This window comes from Eretmochelys imbricata, chromosome 1 (assembly GCF_965152235.1).
Source record: "Eretmochelys imbricata isolate rEreImb1 chromosome 1, rEreImb1.hap1, whole genome shotgun sequence".
Classification (NCBI taxonomy): domain Eukaryota; kingdom Metazoa; phylum Chordata; order Testudines; family Cheloniidae; genus Eretmochelys; species Eretmochelys imbricata.
In genome coordinates, this window is record NC_135572.1 from 161,030,200 (window position 1) to 161,050,640 (window position 20,441).

Consider the following 20,441-nt stretch of genomic DNA (forward strand, 5'->3'; position numbering starts at 1 on the left):
TTGTTTTTTTGTCTCATTCTAGTTTCTTATTCAAAATGTTGTGTGGTACCAAGTCAAATGCCATATAGAAGTCTAAGTATATTACATCAACACTATTACAATTATCAGCCCAACTGGTAATCTCATCAGTGAAAGATATCAAGTTAGTTTGACAGCCCCTGTTTTCCATAAACTCATGTTGACTGCCATTAATTATATTATCCTTCTTTAATTCTTTATTAATCAAGTCCAGTATCAGCCATTTCACTATTTTGCCCAGGCCTATAATTACTTGGTTTGTCACCCTTTTTAAATTTTGGCAGAGCATTAGCTTTTATCTGTCCTCTGAAGCTTCCCCAGCGTTCCAAGATTTTTGAAAAACAGTAATGGTCCAGTGAGCTCATTGGCCAGCTCTCTTAAAACTCTTGGGTCCAAGTTGTCTGGAACAGCTGATTTAGAAATATCTAACTTTAGTAGCTGCTGTTTAACATCTTCCTGAGTTCCTGTCACAATGGAAAGTATCTGATCATATGATATGAAGACATCATCTGGCTTTTATCCAGTTACAGAACAGAAATATTTATTGAATCATTATGATCCTAAAGCTATCACTGACTCACTTTTCACTGACATTATTTACATTTAATATAATTCTGAAATTGTTTTCTCTGCATAAAGGCTTTTACAAATATTTTTTTAGGAAGTATGAACATTATTGCATGGTGTCAAGGTTCCTTCCCCACTGTGAACTCTAGGGTACAGATGTGGGGACCTGCATGAAAGACCCCCTAGCTTATTCTTACCAGCTTAGGTTAAATGCTGCCACCACCAAAGTGTTACACAAAGAACAGGGGAAGTGTCCACTTGGAAACGTCTCCCCCGCAAAATATCCCCCCAAGCACTACACCCCCTTTCCTGGGAAAGGCTTGATAAAAATCCTCACCAATTTGCATAGGTGAACACAGACCCAAACCCTTGGATCTTAAGAACAATGAAAAGCAATCAGGTTCTTAAAAGAAGAATTTTAATTAAAGAAAAAGTAAAAGAATCACCTCTGTAAAATCAGGATGGTAAATACCTTACAGGGTAATCAGATTCAAAACACAGAGAATCCCTCTAGGCAAAACCTTAAGTTACAAAAAGACACAAAAACAGGAATATACATTCCATTCAGCACAACTTATTTTATCAGCCATTTAAACAAAACAGAATCTAACGCGTATCTATCTAGATTGCTTACTGACTTTTTACAGGAGTTCTGACCTGCATTCCTGCTCTGGTCCCAGCAAAAGCATCACACACACAGACAAGACCCTTTGTTTCTCCTGCCCCGCCCCCCCAGCTTTGAAAGTATCTTGTCTCCTCATTGGTCGTTTTGGTCAGGTGCCAGCAAAGTTATCTTAGCTTCTTAACCCTTTACAGGTAAAAGGGTTTTTCCTCTGGCCAGGAGGGATTTTAAAGTGTTTACCTTTCCCTTATATTTATGACATGTGGTGTGTGTATCTTCATGAAGATAAACAACTGAGGGAGAAGTAGGAATGCGGATTCCAAGGCCAGAAGGGACCACTGTGATCATTTAGTGTCTGACCTCCTGTATAACACAGGACATAGAAAATTCCCCAAATGATTCCTAGAGCACATCTTTTAGAAAAACATCCAGTCCAGATTTAAAAATTGCCAGGGATGAAGAATCCACCACAAACCTTGGTAAATTGTTGTAACGTTTAATTCCCCTCACTGTCAAAAATTTCCAGTCTAGCGTCCAGTTTCAGCCACTGGATAATGATGTACCTTTCTTTCATAGATTGAAGAACCCGTTTATAATATGAGTTCTCCATGTAGATACTTATAGACGATAATCAAGCTACCCCTTAACCTTCTCTTTGTTCGGCTACATATATTGAGCTGTTTGAGTCTAGCGCTATAAGGCATGTTTTCGAATCTTTTCACCATTCTCGTGTATCTTCTCTGAACTCTCTCCAATTTATCAACCTCCTCGTTGAATTGTGGACACCAGAACTGTTCATGTTATTCCAGCAGCAGTAGCACCAGGGCCAAATGCAAAGGTAAAATAACCCCTCTTCTCCTACTTGAGATTCCCCTCTTTGTGCATCGCAGGATCTCATTAGCTCTTTTGGCCACAGTGCCACAATGGGAGTTCATGCTCACCTGATTATCCACCATGACCCCCACATTTTTTTCATAGATTGATGTCACTTGCAGTGCATTTTTCATAAGAGCATCCTTTCCATGATCTATATTTGGGGTTAAGGTTTTGATCTAGAATGGGGTTATGGCTTCAGTTCTGCCCAGGCAAATTAAGCAACCTACCCAGTATTCTCTACCTTCTAAAGCATTTTAATGATTGTTTTAAAATGTAGAGACAGCTAAAAAATTGTCTTCCTCCAATGTCACATGTTGTACAATTTATTTATTTATTCAAGAACTCTCCGTACAGAGACACTATTTGGTTTTCAACCAGTTATTTACCCAATTTTTCGGCCATATTAGTTGAGGCACAAGGAGGTCAAGTGATGCCTGAGGTCATATAGTGATTCAGTAACTCTCGATATATAGTAGAACCAAGGAACCTGCTGACTTTCTCTCTTTTTCTGCTATTAACCTAGCCCCCACTGTTACTGAAACAGTATCTCCTTTGCTTTGAATTTCAGTTCATTTTAATCCACGCAGGGGATACCAGCACAGAATGATACCTGATAAGTGGCAACGCCCAATTTAAAACTACAGATAATTTCCCCAGAGTCAACCCTAATGGGTTAAGAAATATAACTGATGAGATCCCAGTGAGCAAAAGTGAGCGCAGAAGCTGGATTTCCCATTTTTCACATCCTGATGTAGTCATGCACCAGAAGCCTTTCTAGCATGTACAGTTAGCATATCAATGAGTCTGAATTTCTGCTTCTGTTAATGTTTTGAACATATTGTTGTCTTATTGCAATTGGCATAGGTGTGTTTTTACCAAATGTGTAAAGTATTCACAGACTTTATGAGTCACCCTTCATGTAGTTTCGGTACATTAGTTTTCATTCAGTAAGTCACTGCCATGCACATGTAAGCTCTGTGCAGAGTTTGGAAAAGGCACATATAGCCCTTGTGTATTATGTTGCGGCTACTATCTGAGGCAATGGACCAACTTGGGCAGTTGCTGTGCTAAATATTGGTGCTGCAATTAGACTGCAGTGTTTTCTCATTCAACGTTTTATGCACCATTGCATAGTGCTGCAGGTTTCCTTCTGGCAGTCTGGGTGAAATTGTGAGGAGATGCTCCCTTACACAAATGTTCTAAGGCCAGCTAAATACGTATATGAATCCCCTAACACAGATATATGGTGATGAGAACATAAACTCACTCCATTTTTTTTTCAGATACAGCAAGGAGCACAATATAGGTGAGCAGCAGCTGAGAATATCTGGAAAGAGGTTGCTTGAAACCAAGGGAAAAGGACACACGAGTGAGCATATTGATACTGCATTGCATTTATTCCAGACAAGTGGCACTGGGTAATTCACAGTGTATTTGCTTTCTAGAGCCAACTGGACAAGCTGCAATGAAAAAAAGGAGCGAACATTTAACGAAAAAGCTTTTCCTTGGTTTCAACCAGCATTCTAGCTATCTGTAGTGTCACTGTAGGAACTATGAGTTGCTGATTTAAAGCTTCCTGCAGGGTAGAGGAGAGTTTTATGTATCACAGCAACACTGTTAAGTGTGAGTTGTGGATAATATTTGGCTCTGGTCTCTTCATCATCCCAGATATTGCTGTAACTTGTCAGCAACAAGAAACACAAACGAGATCCGCAAGAAATCAGAACTTACTTTGCATCAATGGCTGCATTTTCTAGGCAATATAGGCTTCATTTTCCCTTGTCTTTTGTACATAAAGACCTTGCCAAGTCCTTAAAAGTCAATGGTAAAACCATCATTGTCTTGAGCTGGAAGCAGAAGCAGGGCCTTAGTTTGGTTTATAATTTTAAAAATATTGTTCTTGTTATCATGTAGCCCTATTTGTATAAATTGTCAATCAGCTGTTAACAGCAAAACCCATTGATGTAAAAGAGAGAGAGATGCTCAGTGGCAGTGATTCAAGTGGAGAATTTCAAGTGAAAAAACCCCCGTCTCCTCTCTGTCCCCCCGCTATCTGCTCTTGCATTGCAAAGGGAAAAAGAAGGTTAAAACTGAAAGAATGGAATGAGCAGAAGGGGAGAAAAAACATTCAGGTACTTCAGTCAAAGTGAGGTATAAAACCCAACGTAGATAGATAAGGTGGCTGATGTCAAGATGTAGGGTATTGCAAATCCCTGTAGGATTTTAAAAGCAAAGAGAGCTCAGTTTGCATTATAGCCAAAGTTGAAAAAAAATCCATTAAGAGTGAGGCATTAAGTTGGTGGTGATATGCTCCTGCCTCCTGAAACATGTGAATGGTTTGCCCATTGTAGCCTACATCTTTGGAAGTTTAGAGATGTGACATTTAATAGGACCATGTATGAGGAACTTGCAATACATGCAGTAGACCCCGGAGGTGATTAAGGAATGTAAAAGATTTCAGCAGAGGCAGGGAGAAGAGAAAGACAAATTCTGCCAATATCCTGGACATGATGATAGATTTGCAAACAAGGAGACAAGGGAGGAAAAGGTAAATTAAGGATTCTACATGACCAATTTTTGATAGAACAACTCCTTAAAAGCTTGAAACTTGAGATTTGTTTTCTTATCACATTTCTTTCCCTCTGTTGCACCTGCACACTGCTTTGTTGTTCTGGGATTGCTTGTGATCTCTGGACTCATGAATTTTTAAATTACTTCATGTTTTGGATGCGGGGGGATGCACATCAGTCTTTGTTTTATTAAAAATGCCACAAAAATAATTATATTCATTTTACAAACAAATAGAAGAGGCAACATTAAAAGGCAGACTTTGGGTTGACCAGCCTTCCAAGGGTTCCCTTTAATCTGTTTTCTGCGTTGATAATGATACCCAGAAAGGGCTTTATTTTAATAATAGTTACGGTAGTGCCTATGAGAAGGTCTACATAGCATTGTACTCTTGTGTCTGTGTGACCTGTGCCTGCAGACTCAGTGTTTCCAAGCCTGCACTTGAGCATTCACATTGCATTTGAAACCTGGGCTTCACAACCATGCTAGTGGATCCATACTTCAGATCTGAGTCAGAACTTCAGCTTCTGAGGGCATATACCATCATATCCCAGAGTTCCTAGTGCTTTTGCCAGCTGTAGCCACTCTCAGGCTTGGTTCATAGTGGGATGTGGGAGAACTTGTCTGTCTGTCCAGCAGGAGTTGGCTGGAAGTGTTTTGAGTGTTTTTTGCCCATCAACACATCCAGCTGAGCCATTGTGTATCTGCACACCCCCAAGAGCCAGAGCCATCAGCATGGATCCTAACCCAGTGGAAGAACTTCTCCACCACACGCTGTCCATCCTATTTCAGGAATCAGGCAGAGCATCTGCAGATGCCAGTGGACATTTCAATGGCAGTTTTTGGCCTGCCGAAGGCATCTCTCAGAGAGGGACACTAACATGCCAGTCACAACCCAGCTGATGCTGTTCATGCCTTAGCTGCAGACTCCTCATATGTAGATTGGTGCTTCTGGAACAGGGCCATAAGCACAGACTGGTGAGATCACCTCATCATGCGGACCTGGGATGACATGCAGTGGCTTCAGAACTTTTGCATGAAGAAGCAGATGTTTCTGGAGGCTGGTGATCAGTTTACCCCAACCATCAGGTGCCAGGACACCCGTGTGAAGGAAGTCATATATGAGTCCAGATGCAGGTCACTATAGCCATCTGGAAGCTGGCTACTCCAAACTGCTACAGGTCCTTGGCTAACCAGTCTGGAGTTGGCAAATCAGCTGTGAGGGTTGTCATGGCACAGGTTTCTGAAGCGGTCAGGACTGTGATGTACTCAGAGGCGCTTGGCATTACAATTGTTCCTGAAATAACTGCAGGCTTTGCACAGGGGCCATTCATGGGACTCGTGCCTATAATTTTCCTCCTCAAGGAGCATATCAGTACATAAACAGCAAAGGGTATTTCTCCATTGTTATGCAGTTCCAAGCACTCAGTTGTAGGAGACATTTACAAACAAATAACATAAAGTCAGTCTCTGCCCCAGACAGTTTACAATCTAAAATTTAGATAATCTGTAGCAAATTGATAAACAGATAAAAAGGGGCAAGAGGAAGGGAAGGGGGGAGGTTACAGAAGCAAACTGAGTTTGGATCTCTAGGAGGAAAAATAACATAATCTTAGAAATTGGAAAGTGGAAAACCTGTAAGTAAATATTCATAATAAATAAAATAATAATCTTCCTCTTTCTGGGATGTATATTAACTGGGGATCTAGCTAATTTCAAAGAGCCACCATGGACTTCTGTGAGAGGAAGGTGGGACAGTTTCTGAATACTGGATGTCAGATTGGATTGGGACTCCTGGGAGGAACAAGACCGTACCCACCCCATTTTACTATCCGCCTGAACAGCCCTCCTCCATTGGCCTGGTATCCCATGAGAACTGCTTTGTCCTTGCTGCCAGTTCCCAACTGCTGTCTGGAGAATGTAGTCCCTCCAAGAGGTCAGGCTGAGGATATAGCAGAACCATTATGACAAAAGAAACTTCAAGGTTGTAGAGTCTCAGTGTGAGACTTAGTTCTTAGGGGATTACAGTGGAAAGTTTTAAAAAAAGAATTAAAAACTAGTGGCTTGAAACACAAAAACATACACCTAAATGGACCTTTACTCCTGGTTGGAACCCTATTGAAGTCAGTGGGACTCTGTAAGGGAATAAGGGTCCACCCATTGGGATAGTTTTGAATGACTGACTCTTATGGGAATAAGCTGCTACCTACTGATTTGTATGTAGGGCTCTCTCTGAACACAAAGGGGTAGTTCTGCATAATAGCTAATGTAATGGTGTGGATACCTGATTGTGACCAAACAAGATCACCCTTTCGTGATCTTCCTTGGCCAATTCTCCAGGCAATCAGATTTGGTTTGGTGGTGCCCAGGTAGGAGATTGCTCATTCATGTCATGACCTACCTGAAACTTTGTGAACTACTTTAACTCATCTTGATTTCTTTTAAGCCAATTGTGTTGAAGAAAGGACAGTGCTAATGCTTTTATTAGGGCTGTTCTAGTTTTTATATTGTCTCTCTCTCTTCTACTGAATTTCTTTAGCTTTTTCAAGTTAAATTCTATTCTGCTCTAAATTTAGTTTTCTTCAAAGTCAAGACGAACAGTTTGCAATAAAGCCTTTAATATGTTTCTGAGCATTTTCACTGCCACTGGAGAATTATACGTGCTCTGTGTGTCAGAAAGATATATGATAGTCAAATGCAGTTTTAACAAAAATAAGGAATTTTAGAGGCTATTATGTCTTGACGGCTGATCTGAGGAAAGAGAATAATCTTTAATAAGTGGCTCGTCTGAATCTTCCACTCCTTAATAATCCATCTACCAAAAAACTTCCATTGTGGCACAAAAATTAAAGTGTTAACTAGCTACTTATCAGGTACTAATATTTGCCATGTTTTCTTCTAGATGCAAAGAGTTTGGCTGAAATGCTTATGAGGTAAGAATAATGTTTAGTAATTCCAAATTTAATGATGTTTCTGGTTCAAGGGATTATATTAAAAATCATTCCTGGGAACAACTTAATTATTAAACTTTCCATTCCTGAATTCTTTGTTTCTATGTGCCAAATGCACAATTTTAGTTTTCTTAGGAATGGGGGCAGTGATTTCTAATGGTCCAGGAACGAGCAGAGTTCCACAGAAATCTGGTCAGTCACAAGGTGCTGATTCACCTCCTTGTTTCCACCTATAACATCATGTTAAAAGAGGCTGAAGATGCATTGAACGCTTTCCTAATATTGGATGTGCATTTAAGCAGTTGCTGAACTTGCTGCAGGGATTTTATTCAATCAGTGAAAAGAGAGGTGATCAGTGCAGTCATAAATGGCAAAAAAGGTGACCTATGAAACAATATCTCCATTAAGATGTGAACCACAGTATAAAAAGTTTTGATCCTGTAGTAGTGGATTAAATTACAGAACATGTTTAGGTCCCTTTGGACATTTTGCCTGTTCACTGAAGTGTTTTCATAATATGCATAAAGGGAATTGCTCTTCAGAGATCATCTTATTGAAGGCAATAAATGGCTGGAAGCACATATTTGCAAATACAATACACATACATACACACACACACACAGACATACCATTGCTAGCTGATTATAAGCAGAGCTTTGTGAAAGTAAGATAATTTATTTATTATTCTGCTGTTTTGTTCTGAGTCATTTCACTATCCAGAAATATAATTCTTTTGTGAAATGACAACAAAATGTCTGTTCTTGCAAAAATAACCTGCAAATATGGAAATTTCATATTTCCAGTGTTTGCTTCTTTGTCTGGAAAAAATGTTGAACTTTGAAACCATTGTGGGGTTTTGAAAATAGGACCATTTTGGTTCATATTAACTAAAAATCATACTTATTTTTAAGAAAATAATAACCTCCAGGTTATCTGATGATTTGCCAGATTGGACCATTTTCAAAAATTCAAACTCCTCCATCTCTGAGGTTTTAGATTTAATTTGAATTTACAGCACACCTTAGTAATTAGACTATCTCTGGTGTGTTGGTGATACATAGGGTTAATCAGTTAACCTAGATTCAAATCTAGACCCCCATCCTGCAGACACTTACATATCTGTAGAGTCCCACTGACTTCAGTAGTATTGCTTGTGTGAGTACAATTACATATGATTGGAGTCCTAGCTAACTGTAAGTAACACGTAAAAATGATTTCAATAGAGTCATTCTTTGGTGTTTCTCTATCTCACAAAAAACCCAAGTAGTTCAGCATATTTGGAAAGCCTCTGCTCAAAAGAGACCCAGTACTAACATAGCAGATCAGATCAAGTTGCATTGGCAAAATGTTTTAGTATAGCTATCATGTTACTTATCTGCAATCATTTCTGCCAACCTTTAATTTTTGTAAAGGAGTACTTGTGGCACCTTAGAGACTAACCAATTTATTTGAGCATAAGCTTTTGTGAGCTACAGCTCACTTCATCGGATGCATACTGTGGAAAGTTCAGAAGATCTTTTTATACACACAAACCATGAAAAAATGGGTGTTTACCACTACAAAAGGTTTTCTCAAAGGTACCCTGCAGCTTTAGAGATTAGTTGTTGCCTCAGGTTTCAGAGTAACAGCCGTGTTGGTCTGTATTCGCAAGGAGAGGGGGAGTGCTTGTGGCACCTTGGAGACTGGCCAATTTGTTTGAGCGTGGACTTTCATGGGCTACAGCTCGCTTCGTCGGATGCGTACTGTAGAGGGTACAGAGGATCTTTTTATGCATACAAACCGTGAGGGGATGGGTGTTTACCACTACCGTGGGGTTTTCTCTCCCCCCACCCCGCTCTCCTGCTGGTAGTGGCTTGTGTAGGGTGATCACTCTCCTGGCAATGTGTGTGATAGTCGGGTTGGGCCATTTCCAGCACGGATCCGGGTTTTCTCCCCACCCCCCCCCCCCCAACAAACCCACTCTCCTGTTGGTAATAGCTTGTCTGGGGTGATCGCTTTCCTTGCAATGTGTGTGGTGGTCGGGGTGGGCCATTTCCAGCACAAATCCAGGTTTTGTGCTGGAGGTGGCCCAACTTGATTGTCGTGCACATTGTGGGCAGAGTGATTACTTTGTATGGGCTATTGCCAGCAGGAGAGTGGGGTGGGTGGAGAGAAAACCTTTTGTAGTGGTAAACACCAATTTTTTTCATGGTTTGTGTGTATAAAAAGATCTTCTGTACTTTCCACAGTATGCATCCGATGAAGTGAGCTGTAGCTCACGAAAGCTTATCCTCAAATAAATTGGTTAGTCTCTAAGGTGCCACAAGTCCTCCTTTTCTTTTTGCGAATACAGACTAACACGGCTGTTACTCTGAAACCTTTAATTTTTGTGAGTATTGACAATCATTCCTTCCCCCATCCCATTAAAAACCAGTATGTTTGATTTTAAAAAAATCTACTGCATATATATCTTTTAAAGATATAAATAACAGCAAACAATAATCAAAATAGGCATTTTGAAAAAAATATGTGATTTAGGACAGTTTCAAAAGTGACTAGTAATTTTGAGTGCCCAACTTCTGACACCCTGTTTTTCAGAGGGCGCATGCACAGCACATTCTGAAAATCAGGCCTCTTTAAGAGTTACCTCAGATTGGGTAACCAAAAACTGAGGCTCCCAAAATGACTAGTTAATTTTTGAAAATTTAGGCCTTTTTTAGACAAAGGAGGCAACACCCCAATAACTCACAGAGTTAAATATGTTCAATTGCTTGGTACATAATGAATAAGATTTCTTTATGTTATACCAAAACCTAGTATCATATACAAATCTAGAAAGTCTAGAAATCTCCCTTGGGGATATTTGTGCCCCTGTGAGTGCATTTAAGAATAAAAAGTGTTAAGGATAGCACTTTGGTCTTTGTGTTGAATGCCTTGGTTTGGGGTATTTAAGTCAGATCCCTGGGGAAGCTACGCAAGCCCCACATATTAACAGTTTAATGAAAGTTGTATGATTTGCCCCTCGCACCTCAAATTAGTAACAGTTACTACTAGTATTTGAGCTCAGCTTGGTGATGTTTTCTTTAGCAGCAAGTTCCAGATAAATTCCTCTTAACTGTTCATCATTGATTAGCATAAGGAACTGGCTTATGTTTCTAATTTTGAGCATAGAATAAGACATAAATTGCCCCTGAAATCTCTAACCCAGCCTTCACATTTACAAAGGAATGGTTTTCCTTACCTCTTTTGCATTAACCTACTCACTGACCTCAGCCCCAAAAATTAATGAAGAGGCGTGACTGTTGGCCAAGCATCCAAAATGACCTTAGTTTTAAATAGGTGCCATATGTAGTCCTTTTCTGTATAAATGGGTGTGTAAGATTCAACCCTGTTCTGAATGTACAGATTTTTTCAGTCATTCAGTTGAGAGGGGTGGTTATAGATAGATTATTCAAAATGATGTTCATATCTTTAATCAGTTTTGAACAAACTTTTAGCACATCATGCATTTCACTTGCTTAAAAAACAAACTAACAAAAATATTTATCCATAGTCAATAAATGAAGTATGTTATATACACACACCATCACAACGTCTACGGAGCTAATTAGCAACCTTGAGACAAATTTAAGGTTTGTGATCAGTAGAGTCTCTTTTTTTTTTATCATCTCAGAGTAACTAAAATGTAAGTAAATGATATTTTTCCTGTTCGGGAAGTAGTCTCTGGAATCCTTATCTATGAGATTATAATCCCTTGATGCTAATAGCCTGGATTTTCTAACATTAAAGACCCACTCACTTGAGTGGGTTGGGAATTTTTCAACAATTTTTTTTGGTTGGAAAATGCCAATTCTTTGAAAAAACAACCATTCATGGAGACAAATCAGTTTTAATAAGAGGGTTTCTCATCTCCAGGATGGAATTTTGATATATAGAGAGAGAGAGAGACTTTTGTGAAGAAGTCTTCTTAGGGTGAGGTCATGGTGGATTCTCCATCACTGACAATTTTAAAATCAAGATTAGGTGTTTTTCTAAAAGATCTGCTCTAGGAATTATTTTGGGGAAGTTCTATAGCCATGTGCTCTACAGGAGACGATTATCACAATGATCCCTTCAGGTCTTAGAGTCTAGGAAGAGTCTATGAACCTCACAGGGCTGTTGTGAGAATAAACACAATAAAGACTGTTGATAGGGGCCATAATTCCTAAGATAGACAGAGTGGGGAAAAGACTAGAAAAGTAGAATCTGGCAGATATGTCCTAGCTCAGTTCTGGTGGATCCCATTGGATCTGTTGGGTTTAGAGACAGAACTGCTGTCAGTTTTGTGAGGGGAGGGAATTCCTCTTACAAAATGATTCAGGGAAAACAAGGGGGCCCATAAGGAGAGTTCCTTCCTTCCCTTTAGCATTTCTGTGGAAAGGGGTGAATACAATATGGAGGATTTTACCACAAGTTCTGTATTGCATATGATTATGCTGCTCAGTTTTATTACCCATTTCCATTTGCTTATTAGTAGATGGCTCATTCCCAGAGTAATTTTCTGGTACACAGACTTTAAAATTGTTATGGCTTGTGTGATGTTACAATAATTGTTTTATAGTCCTGTTCTAAAATACCAAATTCAATTAAAGGAGTTAATCCATGAGTGCTAACAAGGTCTATAATTTCTTACTACTGCAATGTCAACAGAACTAAAGTCTTCACTTTTCCTTATGCAATTCATTACTATTAATGGAAATTCTAATGAATGTTTGATTGATTTCTTAACTTACCAATTCTCATGATGTTCAGGATTTAAATCATTGCTGAAAATTAATGAATAGGAGAAATTTATATAAAACACCATCTTCCCACTGACCTGTTTGGTCAGCTCAAGGGTTCATTAGCCAAATCTGAGAAATGCAAAAAAATGGCAGCTTTATAACTGTTTCCATCAGTTTCAGTATTCAACAACTGCATCGAAAAGATTCAATAAGGGCTTTTGATAGATAAACCACTGAATAATGGCAGACTCAGTCCCTTGCCCCACTTACTTTTTCTCATCTCCCTACCAAAATACATTAAATTAATACCACCTATTTGCTTCAAAGTACAATGAAAGAAAATGAAATGTATGAGAATTTTGGTGACTACGGTAATTTTATTATCTTAAGTTGAACGGATTTTTAAAAAGGAAATCCTTAAATATCTTTTCATATGGGGAGTGTTTTCATGTTTGTCTCTCTTTTGTGCTTAGTAAGAACACCAGGACCTCAGATACACTTAACAAGCAGCAGCAGACGCTAAGGATGCACATAGATATTCCCAGAGCTCAGCTTCTGATTGAAGAGAGGGACACAATGGAGACCATTGGTAAAATGTCAATGCACTTATGTTGCTTATATAATAAATGTTATGGTCTACTTTGCACTGCATTCTTTACACATAAAAAGGGCTAGGGTCCTAATTTACAAGATAATTTGTCCTGGTTGAAAAGTGAATTGAAGACTGTTCTACATATGCATCATTCTGAGCTTTAAGGAACCCTAGCAAATTTAAAGTAGAGTAGGGCAGCAAAAAGTGAAGTGTTCCATTCTGACATTTTCAACATGAAAACTTCACTTTTCTATTTCAACATGATTTTTTGTTTTTAAATTTGAATTTGTTTATTCTAAAAGAGGTTATTTGTAAAAGGTTGAAATTAAAACAAAACATTTCAAAATTACTGAAATAAAATGTTTTGATTGACCCAATCCAAATTTTTTTTTCAGACTATCTACTTCTGAAATGAAAAGAACTAGATAAGTTCACGGCGGATAGGTCCATCAATGGCTATTAGCCAGGATGAGCAGGGATGGTGTCCCTAGCCTCTGTTTGCCAGAAGCTAGGAATGAGCGACAGGGGATGGATCACTTGAGGATTACCTGTTCTCTTCATTCCCTCTGGGGCACCTGGCATTGGCCACTGTCAGAAGGCAGGATACTGGGCTAACTGGTCCTTTGGTCTGACCCAGAATGGCCATTCTTATGTTTGAGATTTCAATTTTTTGCCCCAATTTGGGACAAGAAAAAATTAAAAAATCTCTAAAACTTTTGCAGGTCTAGAAAATGGTTTCCCACCCAAATCTACATAAAATGACCTAATTATATATCTGCCTCACTATAGCAAAAGTTATTCTGTATTCTGCTACATTGAATAAATAAGAAAAAAACTGAGATACATTAAAACTGGGACCCTGAAGCTAAACTCTTTTACATTTCAGAAGGTTGGATACCAAATCTCCTGGAACCAGACTCACCACTGTCATTCAGGTTTCAGGTCAAAAGCCATAAATAACTTAAGTTATGCCTGGGATGAATCTGAAATCTCACAAAAACAGCAATTTTCCTAAGAGTTCAGCCCCACATGGTGGCTGAAACCTTGCCAAAACAACTGATCTAATGAGTGTCTTGCTATACAAAATGGCAGGGCTCTCACAGAGGGAGCTGATCTTGCCAGATTTCTACCATTTTGGACAAAAAGCAGTCTAAAGCAAACTTGAAGCTGGCTTAAGTGGTCAGCAGAGGATTCTACTTGTATAGAGGAATATAACGCATATGTTGTGGTTACATTTAGGATGTGGTCAGAGGGGAGGGGACCAGTGGAGCCAGCAGGGATGTAGCTTAGCTCTGAGGCTCCCAGTCAGTCCCAGGATTGGGGAAGAATGAGCTAACGTTGTCCCATCACATCCTGTGCCAGGCTAGCTTGATTTGGCTGGACCAGAGGATTCAGCCCTTTCTGTGTTTCATGTTTTATGAGGTTGCTTTGAAGACAAGATCCACACATCACCTGCAACATGGACATTTTTGTTTCCAGTTTTATGTTTCCAAAGTTCATTTCTGTGCTGCAATCTTTTATGATAAGTTTTATCCTATTGGGAGATTTCACTCTTGAGTTATAGTAGTTGGGCAATAGGGGTTTATAATGGAAATGCCATTAGCTCCTTAACTACAGCAATGTGATTGGTGCCACAGTAATAGACTGTGTTGCACAAAGCAGTAATAGTAAGCCAGCACTTTGACAGGATTTTACATAGGCTTTGGCAGGTTTTATTCATGACCGGAGTAAGAGCTCCTCTTTTGCCAGGGACCGCATAATTTGGTTTCATAACGTTCATTCTATTTAGGGCCTTTTTTGGGCAAAAAATGCCATTTATGTTACTGTGCAGAATTTTTCACATTAATGTTCTCTTGTCAGTTGAAAAAAACCCCAAACCAATTGTTAGAAGCAGTGGATCAGCCACAGCTGATGGGTAAATTCACAGAATCACCATTGCTGGCAGTCCCTTTAGAAATGCATTAAAAATCTGTACATTGTATGATAGCAGGAATTTCCCGTGGTTTTTATTGCTATTAAGAATAAATGAAAAAGACTGTAATAATGTAAAAATAAAACCTGGAGACTAAACCCAGATAGCACTAAGCATTCAAATGTAGATGTTCTGCAAGCGTGAAGTCAATGGAAGAATTACCACTGATTATAGTGGGGGCAGGAAGGGACTTATTATTAAATCTTGTATGATTGAGAATACTCTGCATTCTGTATAGCTTCTTTTTAAAAAAAAACAAAACCAAACAGCACTGTGATCACAATTGTAAAGAAAAAAGCTACTAGCTGCCACAGGACCAACTGCTCCCCCACATAGCCTGGCTTGGTGCAGGGAGGGGTGGAGATTCTGTATGGAAAGTCAGAAGGAATCCTCCACAGTGGCTTCTGCTGTTTCTTTGCAGATAATCCATGTAGTAGTGGATTCACAAGTGTTCCTTTCTCCCCTCCTTGGCCTGGGGTCTAACTACCTCCCCTACCCCGCTCCACCAATCCTGCTGTGCAGATCAGAAGAAGCCTCCATTCAGCTGTACTCCGTGGCATGCAGGAGAGCCACACCACTTGCACCAAGCTCTCCAAATCCTCTTCCTATTGTGCCACTGACCCACACCAGTCAGTTCTGCTGCAGGAACTTTGCAACATAAGGAAGAGGCAATATTTGGCCCATGGGCTCCAGACCACAAAAACATTTATGCATGTGCATAACTGTAAGCACAAGATTTGTCCCACTTCCGCGAGAATGTTCAGATTAAAGCAAGTTCATAAGTGCTTTACTGGATTGAGGCCCTAATGCTGCAGTATTTTTGTTCTGGTGCTGCAGAGGCGAAGCTAGCCAGAAGAGAAAGCACAAATGAGCTAACAGTCTGCTTTCGACATCACAGATACAATCACTTATGCTAATGACAAACATGAAGGGGCGAGAGGAACCAGTGTTTACAAAATGGAAAAAGTCCAAGCACTTAAGGCAAAAGATCGTTACAGGCAATAGAGAGTGTCTAAAAGAATACACAAAAAGCCCATCTATGTCCCTTAAAGTCATCATATCACAAATGAAGGCCCACAGGCAATACTCTTTTCTTTAGTTTTGTGTAAACTTGAGGACTTAAACTATTTTTAAGGATCAACAAAAATGTGATTCTTTATTTTAATATTCATTTTCTATTGCTTATAGATGACAGATCAACAGTGTTATTAACTGATGCTGATTTTGGAGAGACATCTAAACAGAAGTCATTGACAGTTACTCATACAGTACATTACCAGTCTGTCTCACAAGCTACTGGACCATTGGTTGATGTTTCTGATGCCCGGCCAGGAACAAGTGAGTATAAAAGAGACTATATTACCTAGAACAGATATCATTACCACAGTATTTATATTATCATGGTATTGCCTTTATTTTGAATGTAGTGCGGAAACTATTTTGTGCAGCAGAAAATAGTCTCTTTTACAATTGGACCCACTGTAAAAGTGGTACATATTAAGGTTAATACAGTAAAAGTTTCCTTTGCATGTTAAAATGTAGATGTAATTTAAGGTAATTCAGACCTGAGTATTCCTCAGAGGAAATTTATGCTGCATTTTAACATCTAGAATCTATTGAACAAATGTTTCTAGTGGATTTTCATAGCTAATAGATATTTATTTCTCACAGCAATCAATCTTTATTTCATTTCTCAATTACCTGTGATTGTTCCTAATGTTCTAGGATATGAGAAATACATTTTCTAATTACTGCATTTTTGGAAAAGTTACATTTCTAGTTACTGTATTAAATCCATTTTCCCAGCTATATCCATGCGGAGATCATCTTACAATGATTTAAACAACAAAATTAATAAATATACCCTTACACTACATTCTTCCTAAACTCCGTTATAAACTTGTTCCATATCTGCATAATTGGAAAAATTTCATTAAATATAAGGACTACTTACTAGATAGTAATATGGTGTAATGTGGCATACTTGAAGTATATAAACAATTCCTAGGAGGTATAGAAAATACAAAGATCAAATACTGTCATTGAAATTTATTATGTTGAAGAATCAAGATTATGAGAATGAACAATATAATAGAACCCTGCAGTGTTTTAAAAACTAACTATCTTTAATGCTGCAAGATCCTGCACTCCAAAAGTACTTGTCTTTCTTTGTGATGATTAGAGGCTGGGCAACACCCCAGAATACTTACACTTTCCATCCCTTATCTCCTCCAAATCAAAGCCCATTGAAGTCCATGGAAATACTGGTACTTAGAATCATAGAATCATAGAATATCAGGGTTGGAAGGGACCCCTGAAGGTCATCTAGTCCAACCCCCTGCTCGAAGCAGGACCAATTCCCAGTTAAATCATCCCAGCCAGGGCTTTGTCAAGCCTGACCTTAAAAACCTCTAAGGAAGGAGATTCTACCACCTCCCTAGGTAACGCATTCCAGTGTTTCACCACCCTCTTAGTGAAAAAGTTTTTCCTAATATCCAACCTAAACCTTTTAATGAAGCCCGATAGTCTGGTTCACATGCATCCCAGCAAATTTCGTGGGAAAGGTGTTAAATATATTTACTGTGCATTTTAATATTCCTTGAATATTTGAAAGTAACACTGTAACATAGGTGCTGGAAAGTAACATAGGTGCTGGAACTAGGGATGCTGGGGATGCTGCCGCACCCCCAGGCTTGAAGTGGTTTCCATCATTTTCAGGGTGTACAGTTTGGTTCAGTAGCTCTCTGCACCCCCACTGTGCAAATTGTTCCAGCACCCCTGCTATGCACAGCATCAGTCTTAGAATTTTGAGTAGCTTTTCCCAAACTTAACAGACTCATTTAAATGAATTTAAGGGGCTCAAGGATATGCAATTTTCAGCCTTCTCTGCTGCAAGTGAAGAACATCCCAGCTGTTTGTGCTGAGCCCCATGAATAGCTACCAGCATATAAACAGATTTGTTAAAATAACAATTCTCCAAACAAGCTGGAAATCTGAGATTGTCAACCCCCCCACAAATGCAGAGACCATCCATCCATCAGAATCCATATATGTGATTGCAAAAAGTCTGTGTAATCATCCTTTTTTAAGTTGTAACACAATTGTTGTTTAAATCTAAACGTTTATTCAGAAGACAAAAATTGGGTACAACTGTTGCAGTGTCCACATTCCAGCTGGGCTCTGCTAGGGCCTTCATTCCATTTGTTCTGTCTCCTTTCGGAAGTCTAGTGATTAGACTCTTCTGTTCCTTACATTCAGGGAGCATGAGGTCTAGGATTATAGCTGGCACCTGCACAGCAGGAGGAAAGCTTCTTGCACTTTTCTCCCATGCTGCTCACCTGCACTGGGACAGTCACAGTCTGGAGTGAAATCTTGGCCCTAGAATCATAGAATATCAGGGTTGGAAGGGACCTCAGGAGGTCATCTAATCCAACCCCCGCTCGAAGCAGGACCAATCCCCAATTTTTGTCCCAGACCCCCTCAAGGATTGAATTCACAACCCTGGGTTTAGCAGGCCAATGCTCAAACCGCTGAGCTAGCCCTTCCCCTCTCTTCCCACCCATTGAAGTCCATGGCAAAACTTACACTGACTTCAGTAAGGCCATGATTTCACCTTTGGTCTTTAAAGTTCATGCATGTTTCAAGATATTTCTAAGACTAAGTCTGGGAAATGTACTCTAAGATTCAGGAGATTTAGGTCATGTCTTCGGGATGACTTTGATACCTCAAAAAACTGAGGGTCTTACATGACGTGCATGGATTTCAAAGATCCACTGGCATTTTTCTTTGTAAGAGCTCCAAGTTCCAATATTCTTGGCCAAAATTTGTCCTCTGCCCAGTGCTGTGCTATGTGTTGTTGTGTACTGTTGGTGGTTGCCCTCTCCTGCTAGAGATGATTGTGTTTCAGTGGTGTACTGTGCATATACTTCACAGTTGGTTGTAAAGGGCTTTGGGATGCTTCAGGATGAAAGGTTCTGAAAACATATACAATTGTTTGTTTATTCGTGATATTCTGGGCTAGCTGAGATCTTCTAAAGAGTATAGCTATCAAATGCCAGTCAAGGAATAGCTACTCACTTCCCAGCTCTGGGAACACTGCTAAATGGCAAAGAACTGTGATGCAGCCGAAGCCTGAGCATCTACACTTCAATTAAACAGCCCCTTAGCCTGAGCCCCCAAGCCTGAGTCAGCTGGCACAGGCCAGCCATGAGTGTTTAATTGCAGAGTGCAGCTGTTAGACACAGGGAATTTGTGGAGGGCATCTTCCACACACACCCATTGCCTCTTGGATTTCAGGTCTGCAGAGAATGTGAGTTACCCTTACAAAGCCACACAGGAGAATAAGGAGGCACAAGGTACCCCCTTGCTCCCCATTCCTGACCATCCAAATACTGATATCACAATTCATACTAGGCGAGAGCAGCAACAATGGACAGACAAGAATGGGGAATGATCAGAGGCAAGGCTGTGCCCCTCCATCCAGCAGACCTCAGCTGTCACAGAGAAGGAAGATATCTGCTAATGGTGTAGTAATTTCACAGTTCCCAGCACCCAACTCTACCACCCCCTTCAGTCTGCTTCTGAGGTGGCACAGCTATGCACCATGCCTTGCTCAGGGTAGATTGAAAATTTACAATCTAGTCTCTTAATAATTTCCAACATTAGTATCTAGTTATGAAAAGATAGCAGGCTAGCCATCTAACTATTGTCCTTGTTCTAAAGAGCAGGCATGCTACCATGTTTATCAATGGCATTGAGTTTGTATTTTTCTTTTGCCTTGGAGGAGGATTTGAAATAGAAGGTCAAACAGGCATGGCCATTTTGTATTTATAAATAACGAGCACCTTTGAAGTAACAGGCTGTAAATGCTTCATAGGGAATGTTGATTCAGAAACAGTGCTCAAAGTCAGTATCTAGTGATGGTTTATCCTTAAACCCATTCCTGTTCAAGTCTCCCACTCTGAAGTGGTAGAACAGACTTACCATTTGAATGTCAAAGAGCACTGTTTAATTCTTTTACTCACCATTGTTACTAATAGAAGCTTCAAAAGAAAAATCTTTCCCTGATGGTTTAGTCACTTTCCATTTGCCAATTAAAGATTTTTCTTTTCCCTTTGGCTTATGATTAAGGCCCTACAAATTCATGCCTGTGAAAATCACATCACAGACCGTTAAATCTGGTGTCCCCCATGAAATCTGGTCTTTTGTGTACTTTTACTCTATACTATATGGTAAATGTGTACAAAAGTACACCCTTACTTCTTTGCTGCTGATTGCAGCAGTGCTGCCTTCAGAGCTGGGCACCCGGCCAGCTGTTGCTCCTCTCCAGCCATCCAGCTCTGAAACCAGTACAGAAGGAAGGGTGGCAATACTTTGACCACCCCCTACAATAGTTTGCGACCCCCTTATGGGTCAGAACCCCCAGTTAGAGAAACACTGAGCCTTAAGAGCTTTACATGATTATATTTTGTTACAACACCGTGAATTTTAAGTTTTAAGTATCTGAAACCATGAAATTAAAGATTTTTTAAAT

The 20,441-nt window shown here is 39.6% G+C and overlaps 1 protein-coding gene across 1 annotated transcript in view; it reads left to right on the top strand.

The window, feature by feature from the left end:
* Positions 1-20,441, top strand: part of DSCAM (DS cell adhesion molecule) — a 558,550-nt gene that overhangs the window by 504,781 nt on the left and 33,328 nt on the right. Inside the window, exons 28-30 of the mRNA XM_077813965.1 lie at positions 7,554-7,584; positions 12,818-12,933; positions 16,097-16,246. Of these exons, the coding sequence (XP_077670091.1) occupies positions 7,554-7,584; positions 12,818-12,933; positions 16,097-16,246 (297 nt within the window). The remainder of the gene's footprint in view (positions 1-7,553; positions 7,585-12,817; positions 12,934-16,096; positions 16,247-20,441) is intronic.